Source organism: Chenopodium quinoa, unplaced genomic scaffold (assembly GCF_001683475.1).
Source record: "Chenopodium quinoa cultivar QQ74 unplaced genomic scaffold, ASM168347v1, whole genome shotgun sequence".
Taxonomy (NCBI): Eukaryota; Viridiplantae; Streptophyta; class Magnoliopsida; order Caryophyllales; family Amaranthaceae; genus Chenopodium; species Chenopodium quinoa.
Window position 1 is genome coordinate 13,511,316 of NW_018742204.1, and position 8,916 is coordinate 13,520,231.

An 8,916-nucleotide genomic window follows, 5' to 3' on the forward strand; every position below is an offset into this window, starting at 1 on the left:
TCGAAAATTCAAAATTACAAAATAGTAATTAAATCAACATTACAAAAAAGTCTAATGTTTATAAAGTTCTGGAATACTAATTATTTATCTTTATTAGCCAAACGTTTAGCTACACTTGTATCAAAAAAGGCTAACAACCTATCATATTTAGAAGAAATCTTTTTAGAACCTAATTGAACATTTCTTGATTGAAGAATTGGAACACGAGCACCTTGATCATTTCTTTGAACTGTGGGAGGAGTAACTTGAACATTCTGAACAGGAAATCCTTGATCATTTATTTGAACCGTAGGAGAAATAACTTGAACATTTGTTGATTGAACATTCCTGGAGTTGGATATGATCATTTCTGGATTGGTGTTTGAACAATTCTGAGTTTGATTTTGAACATTCCTGGGAACAGTAGGTTGAATAACAACAGGAGATTTTGTTGACGCACTAGTATGAATTGGAACTCTTGGATTAATTTGAGAGTAAGTTTTAACACCAGAAGCACCTTCATTTGCACCAAAATTAGAACAAGGTTGAACAGCAGAAACACCTTCAAGATTTAAATCCTTCGCCTTTAAAAAAATTAAATTGATCATTAATAAACCAGTATATGATCAGTTACAAACACTTATACAAACAAATATGGAAAAAAAAAAAACCTTAGCAATAGATGAAATATCAACATCAATAGATATGATAGATGAAAGAGAGCTTTCACCAGTAGCCTACAAAAAAACCAAAAAAAAATATAAAAAATAAAAAATTAAATAAAAAAAAATTATAATATAGATCATAAATGTTCATATACCTGATCAAAATCATTGGAAATACTATGATTTGATTCCTTAGAACTAGAAGGAATTTCTTCTACAACAGCTGATTTTAAGCCGACCTATATTTTTAAATTATAAAAATCAATATTAATAAAATATAAATAAAATGTTTTTTTTGGCACATTTGAATTTACCTGAGCCCGTTTATTGCTCAAAACAATCAATTCAATGGGATCACTAATAGAATTAGCATAAGTAACAGCACAACCGTTCTCATCAAGTTCCTATTTAAAAAAAAAAACATAAATGATCATTTACGAAAACTGAAATGATCAATTTGAAAATATGAAATGATCATATACCTGTACAACTGCTTGCCCTATACCCCTTTTGTAAGGAGTGTACAGAGACTTTTTCCTCTTGAAATTACCCTTTGCCTTGTTACACTGCTTCTCCAAGGTACTCTTAGGCCTTACATTCCTCTCACCTTTAGGCCTAGCTTTTGGAGGATTCTTGATCTCAAGATCAACAATTTCAACCTCTTTAACAGGTTCACTAAAGTCAATTACACCTGATACACTCTCAACCTTTTCTTTTAACAGATTGAAATAACACTCAACCTCTGCCCTTGCATTCAAAGAATTCTGACAACTTGTTATCAACTTAACAAACTTTCTGATTGTTTGTGACCTCCAAACACTAGTAGCCACAACATTTGTCCTCAAAGTAGGTTCTTCAATACCATGACTACACATGGCAGCCTTTGTCCATCGTTTCATTATATACTCTTGTGGAATATTACGCACACAATGCAAATGATATACTCGAAGAGAATGAGAACAAAGTAAACCAGTCTCACTAAAGTACATGCATGTGCAACAAATTGCATGTGTTTCCTTATTAAAAACAACTTCATGCTTAATTATATCCTTCCCAGGCCTCCAAAGAAGATATGAATATTCTGGAAAACGCAAACCATTATCAACATGATCATAAGCTGTCCCCCTAATGAACTCCTCTTCAAAAAGAACATAAGCTTGAATAGTGTACAATGATCTTGCATGAACTAATATACCAATATTAGCAAAAGCTAGGTGCCTATTACCCCTCAGAGTATTGTAATCTCTTGCACCTTCCTTACTTCTCCACTCAGAAATGACATCAAGAAAAACATGATAAAAATCACATAAACCTTGAGTCTTATTAAGACGTTGTGAAACTGACTTATTAGTAGTTTCACTACGTTGAGAAGACAATATACCACCAGACCAATACTTCTTAGAATAAGCAGGACACCACATTTCCTTTATTTTATACAAATCACATAACCAATCATCATTTTCACATTTGTATTTATCACACATCCTGTATAACAGAAATGATCATATATTAATTTAAAAATGAACAAAATATAAATTAAAATATGTACATTTGTGTAAAGAATAATGATCATAAACAATATGGACACTAATAATATTATGATAACATACATAACAAAGTAAATTGTATGATCATATGTAAAACACTAAATGTTCATATATATATCACATAATAATCAAATATATCACATAATAAAAATAAAAAATAAATATAAAAAACAATAATTTACCTTTTCCAGAAATATTCAAATTCAGCAGGAGTTTCACAATACTTCAAAAGATATCCAAACAAATCTGTAAAGCCTTCCAAAGCTCTCAATGCTCCAATGTGTTTCTTAGAATTTTGTTCAAGATGCCATACACATAAACGATGATGAACAGTTGAAGGAAAAATGTTTCTTATACCCGCTGCAATCGCTTGTGCTTGATCAGTCATAATTGTAATGGGACTTTTCCTCCCCATTGAGTGCAAAAATGTATCAAACAACCAATCAAAAGACTCGGTGCGCTCATTAAGAATAAAACCCATACCAAACATGACATTGTTACCATGATGGTTCATCCCAACAAATGGAGCACATATCATTCCATATTTATTAGTTCTATAAGTTGTATCAAAAACCAACAAATCTCCAAAGTAATGATAATCTCTCATCATCCTACCATCACGCCAAAAAAAACTAACTAAAGCACCACTATCATCTTGTTCAAAATCATAATAAAAATCTGTCTCATCCACATGTCTCTTGGCAAAATATTTAATCAATTGGTTACCATCACATCCTTCAATTTGGGCAGCTTTTTCAGATGACAATGCATTATAAGCATCAGAAGCAGTAAAACAAAGATTAGGAGATCCCCCAACCTCCTTCTTTAGAACCCTCAAAGAATCAGTAACTTTGACTCCACTCAATTTCATTGTTGAAATGAAAAGAAGCTGCTCTTTATTCACATCTCTTTGAGACCTTATCAAATGCCTTTTTTCAGGAGGAATCATAGCATGATTATGAACCATTTCATGTCTTGTACATGTATAGACCCCTAAATGATCAATATGAAACTGCACAAAAGCTAAACAACCAGTTCGATGATCCAACTTCTCATAAATCCTTTTATTCTTACACTTATTATCTTTGAATCCCTCATTACAACAAACAAATCTTTTCATCAAAAAAGAATCATCTCTTCTTCTCTTACTCTTCCCAATTCGAATTCCAAAACCTTTCCTAAAAGCATATTCATTATACGCTTCGAAAGCTTCATCTTCAGATTTAAATTCTTTATCCTTTAATTCAGACTGTTCTGCTTCTAAATACATAATATCATCATTTTTTTCCACTGCACAATATACAATTATAAATGATCATAAAGAGTTTCATGAATGAACAATAACAAATAAGTAAAATGTTCAATATCAAAACAGCACATGATCAATTGCAAAAAGAATTTCAGCACATAATATTTTGAACAATATTTTCATTATTTACCACTACACATAATATCGATATAAAAATGTAAAAATAAATGATCAAAAATGACTTTAAGACTGAACATAAACACATTAGTAACAATGAATAAGAAAACATAAACGATTAATTGAAAGTATAATCTACAAAATATACGACAAAAACACACAATTCTAAAACACAGAGAAAACAACAAATGAAACAACAAATGAAGCAACAAAATGTTCATACAAAGTACAACAATCCAAAAACGTTCATCATAATGTAATCAAAGTAGTAAATTCAAAAATCGAAAGTGAATAATAATACATCAATTAAGTTCAAATTAACAGAGCATTATAACAGAACAAATTAGGGATAATTAAAAATTGAAAAATTATGATCACAATTACTCACATTGTTGCACAAACGAATCAACGAAACGAAGTCCAGAAGGAAACACACGCTCGCAATCGCGATCAAAATCAACGCAATCTCCAGATGCAGAATTCGCCATTGATGATCGGTAACAATTAACGAATTCGTTCAAAAAATCAAATGAAGAAGATGAATTAGCGAGAGAAAAATGTAGATCAAAAATGGAGGTTGGTTGATCAATTGAAGAGAGAGAAAAAATAGGGTTTAAAATCATATATATACATAAATTGAATAATAAGAATCAAAGGAAAAAGGAAAAAAGAGGAAGAAAAGAAAAAAAGAAAAAAAGGAAAAAAAAAAAAAAAAAAAAAAAGGAAAGAATCGCAAAAGGAAAGAAGCTGCACATGAGAACTCAATACCAGCTACAAAACGACGTAGCATAGGGGGGGTGTAGGGAACACACCCTACACTAGGGTGTAGGGTAAAATTTTCAGTGAATATAAGGATGCTCAATTGTTGTAGAAAAATCTTAAAAGCCGATTTTGTGTAGTTAGTGGTACACGGATTTGCCAATTAAAATTGTCCTTGGGAGAATGCAAACAAGGCCAATCAGATTATGTGGCAACTTATTTTGGCCGAATCTCAAAAATATGGGATGAATTGAATACCCGTATTACTGTCCCTGTATGTAAGTGTGGGGAGTGTAAGTGCAACATCGTGGCACAGGTAAAGCCGTTGCGGTAGGAAGATTTCGTGCACCATTTTTTATCGGTTTGGAGGATGTCTATGCTTCGATAAAGGGACAACTCTTCGCTCCAGATCCCCTACCTACTATTGACAAGGCATATCAACAACTCTTTCAAGTGGAACGCTTGCGGGGAGGCTATGTAACCATGAATGGTACCTCCGTAGCTCGGGATAGTCCTATGGCCTTTAAACTTCAACATGATACTAACTTTAAACCGCAACGTTCGAGTGATGATGCTGACAAACTTTGTAATCATTGCAATCGTGTTGGCCATGACGAATCAGAGTGGTTCCAAATTCACGACTATCCGCCTTGGTGGGGGAATCGTGGTCGTGGGGGTCGAGGTTGGGGTCGTGGTGGAGTAGGTCGTACAGGGGGGCCGAGGTGCTGCTGTTGCCCCTGTACGTACAAACAAGACAAGGAGGTAGTCCGTCTCTTAGTCTATGCAAAGTGGAGCAGCCACCGCATCTGATGGTGCGGCTCTTTTGGGTGTGACTTCCGCACAGATTCAACAGATTATTGATCACTTAGCCACTATGAAACCCAAGATTCATGGTAAGGATCAATTGGGTTGGATTGTTGATACAGGTGCTTCCAACCATGTGACTTGTGATTTATCTCTCTTGACGAATGTTTCAAATGTTCAGCATTGTCCGGTGGGCTTGCCGGATGGGAAGAGTGCTAATGCATCCAAAATTGGCACTGTAATTTTGCAAGGGGGATTGAGAATTGATAATGTTTTTTTTGTTCCTCAATTAAATTGCAATTTAATCTCTGCGACACAATTATGTGATGAATCTAATTGCACCTTGCAATTTACTAACAAGCTTTGTGTTATACAGGACCTAACGACGAGGAAGGTGATTGGAGCGGGTGAACGAGTGGATGGACTTTATTATTTCCGAGGTGTTCCTGAGGTGAAGTCTTTGAAGCTAGATGGTCATCGATCGACATAGTTTTGGCATCAACGAATGGGGCATCCTTCGCAAAAAGTTCTGCATCATCTTCCCGTTGTAAGTAGTTCTAGTAGAAGTAGTAAAAATAAACCTTGTGATGTATGCCCTCGAGCAAAACAACATAGGAGTAGCTTTCCCAATAGCAATAATAGAGCAAGTTGTCTTTTTGAACTCATTCATGTTGATTCATGGGAACTCATTCATGTTGATTCATGGGGTCCTTACAAAGTTGAGTCAACTTGTGGTTCTCGTTATTTCTTGACTATAGTAGATGATTTTTCGAGAGGAGTGTGGACGTATTTATTGCGTAATAAAACAGAAGTTGAATTAATGTTTCTTAATTTTGTTGCTTTGGTGAAAAGACAATTTGGTTGTGAGATTAAAGTTGTTCGTAGTGACAATGGCATAGAATTCAATTCCTTGCGAAATTATTTTTTTGCTAATGGGATTTTATTTGAGACCTCTTGTGTTGGGATGCCTCAACAAAATGGGCGGGTTGAGCGTAAACATCAACATATTTTGAATGTGGCACATGCTTTGAGATTTCAAGCTCATTTGCCACTTAAGTTTGTGGGAGAGTGTGTGCAAGCAACTTGTCATTTGATCAACCGTACACCCTCTAGATTGATCAACTTTAAGACTCCGTTTGAGAAGTTATTCGGTAAACTACCTTCATATGATTATATTCGTGTTTTTGGGTGTTTATGCTATGCTCACAATCAACGAAGCAAGGGTGACAAGTTTGCTAGTAGGAGTAGAAAATGTGTGTTCTTAGGATACCTGTTTGGAAAAAAAGGATGAAGAGTGTTTGATTTGGAGACTAAGGAGAGTTTTGTATCTCGTGATGTGAAATTCTTTGAGTTCGAATTTCCTTTTGCCATGCCTCAAACTAATGAAGTTTGTCGACCTATATGTGTGGATCCTTCGAGTGAGGGAGTTAGTGATGATGAATGGCCTTTTTTGGAGAATAATGGTGGTGAGGCCTGTGGGTATGAGGGTGATGAAATCCCTCTCACAGCAGATACCACGGGCAGCTTGTGGCGCGAGGATAGCAGCCACATCCAGCCCGTGGCCAGCACTGCCAGCAACACAGAGCTGGCTGGTGCATCTCCATCGCACGCTGGTACAGCAGTAGAGGAGTTTAGCAGCCCCACTGCCCGAGGCGATGACTTTCTAGCGGCTAACAGTCAGCCTCACCATAGTACCAAGGACGTACAGGAGGTAGTGCCTCAGTCTTCGAGTGTTGGTGAGAGGATCGAACATGTAGATAATCTTGATAGTATGGGTAAAGGCAAGCGTCCCAAGTTTCCTTCGGTCAAGCTCCGAGATTATGTGACCCACACTATCAGAAATAAAAGTCCATTCACGCATCAAATTTCATCCGCGACATCTTCCTCAGGTACTGGTTATCCCATAACACATTTTGTTGATTCTCACCGGTTTTCAGTGAAACATAGAAAATACATTGCAGCAATTACAGGTGGAAATGAGCCTAAAAATTTTAAAGAAGCAATTCGGCATGAAGGTTGGAGAAAGGCGATGGCTGATGAGATTCAAGCACTCGAGGAACAAGGCACGTGGGTGCTAGAGACTTTACCACCTGGTAAAAAGGCGTTAGGGAGTAAATGGGTCTATAAAGAGAAGTATGACAAACATGGCAATTTGCAAAGGTTGAAAGCTAGACTTGTGATATTTGGCCATCATCAGGTTGAAGGTTTAGATTATAATGAGACATTTGATCCCGTGGCAAAGATGGTGACTGTTAGAACATTTCTTGCATTTGTAGCATGAAGAATTGGGAAGTCCATCAAATGGACGTCCATAATGCCTTTTTACATGGTGACTTGGAGGAAGAGGTATACATGAAAATTCCCCCTGGCTTTGATAAAATAATTCCGAAAAAGTATGCAGGATGAAGAAGTCATTGTATGGCTTGAAGCAAGCTCCTCGGTGTTGGTTTGCAAAATTGACAACGACTTTGAAGAATTATGGCTTTAAACAGTCATATTATGATTACTCTCTTTTTACTATGACAAGAGGGAAAATGCAACTTAATGTGCTAGTATACGTTGATGATTAATTGTTGTAGGGAATGATAAATCGGCATTGTTGTCATTCAAAACATATTTAGGGAACTTCTTCAAGATGAAAGACTTGGTTGTTTTGAAATATTTTTTGGGGCTAGAGATAGCCCGAAACAAGCAGGGAATTTTCATGAGTTAGAGAAAGTATGCCTTAGACATTATTACAGAAACAGGTTTGCTTGGCGCAAAACCTACAGATTTTCCCATGGAGCAGAACCACGGGCTAGCTCTGGCAGATGGGGATCTATTTGGTGATGTAGAGAGGTATAGACGTCTTATAGGACGTTTGATTTATTTAGTTGTCACTAGGCCGGACTTTGCCTATTATGTGCATATTTTGTCTCAATTTATGCAGAGTCCGAGGGTAGAGCACTGGGATGCGGCCCTACGAGTTGTGAGATATCTGAAGAAAAGTCCAGGTCAGGGGATCCTGCTAAGGTCTGATAGTTCTCTACAGTTGGAGGGATGGTGTGATTCGGATTGGGTGAGTTGTCCATTATCTTGGCGTTCGTTGACGGGTTGGTTTATGTTTCTTGGTCTATCTCCCGTGTCATGGAAGACCAAGAAACAACCCACAATAGCTATGAGTTTCGCCGAGGCAGAATACAAATCTATGTCTGCTTGTACTCGTGAGCTGAAATGATTAAAGCGAGTTCTAAGAGATTTAGGTGTGCGACATGACAGTGGCATGCACCTATATTTTGACAGTCAGTCGACATTGTACATTGCTAAAAACCCAGTGTTTCATGAGAGAACGAAACACATTGAAGCCGATTGTCATTTTGTGAGGGATGCTATTACAGATGGTCTCATCAACCCTTCGTATGTTCCTACCACAGTACAATTGGCTGACATTTTCACAAAGGCTTTAGGGAAAGTCAAATTTGAGTTTTTACTCCGCAAGTTGGGCATCTGTGATCCTTATGCTCCAACTTGAGGGGGTATTGGAAGTATTCTAGTTATCCTAGGATATTATTGTGATATATTTTAGGAAACATATCTTGTGTAAAGATATGATAGAATATTAGGGGTGTTACCCTAGTGATATATGTATATATACTGTTGTATTGAGCCGTGGAGTTGAATGAGAATTGAGGTGAATATTTCATAAATTGTCTCTAATTTAACAATTAACAATGTGACTTGATATTCTCTCTTACTG

At 36.3% G+C, this 8,916-nt stretch overlaps 2 protein-coding genes across 5 annotated transcripts; one reads left to right on the top strand and one right to left on the bottom strand.

Annotated features, from left to right (window-relative positions):
* Positions 1–57: 57 nt before the first annotated feature.
* On the bottom strand, positions 58–4,454 carry LOC110719046 (protein FAR1-RELATED SEQUENCE 7-like). Of its 4 annotated transcripts, XM_021897963.1 has the most exons (7): positions 4,006–4,454; positions 2,374–3,481; positions 1,127–2,129; positions 959–1,048; positions 800–883; positions 651–716; positions 58–563 (listed from the first exon to the last, which is right to left on the bottom strand). In XM_021897963.1, the coding sequence occupies exons 1-7, from the start codon at positions 4,238–4,240 to the stop codon at positions 81–83; spliced, it is 3,069 nt and encodes a 1,022-aa protein (XP_021753655.1). In that variant the 5' UTR covers positions 4,241–4,454; the 3' UTR covers positions 58–80. The 4 variants fall into 4 exon arrangements, with proteins under 4 accessions (XP_021753655.1, XP_021753662.1, XP_021753658.1 ...); XM_021897970.1 differs by lacking the exon at positions 959–1,048; XM_021897966.1 differs by lacking the exon at positions 651–716.
* Positions 4,455–7,959: 3,505 nt separating this feature from the next.
* LOC110730065 (uncharacterized mitochondrial protein AtMg00810-like) lies at positions 7,960–8,691 on the top strand. Its single transcript, XM_021909869.1, has 2 exons — positions 7,960–8,383; positions 8,495–8,691. The coding sequence occupies exons 1-2, from the start codon at positions 7,960–7,962 to the stop codon at positions 8,689–8,691; spliced, it is 621 nt and encodes a 206-aa protein (XP_021765561.1).
* Positions 8,692–8,916: the final 225 nt, after the last annotated feature.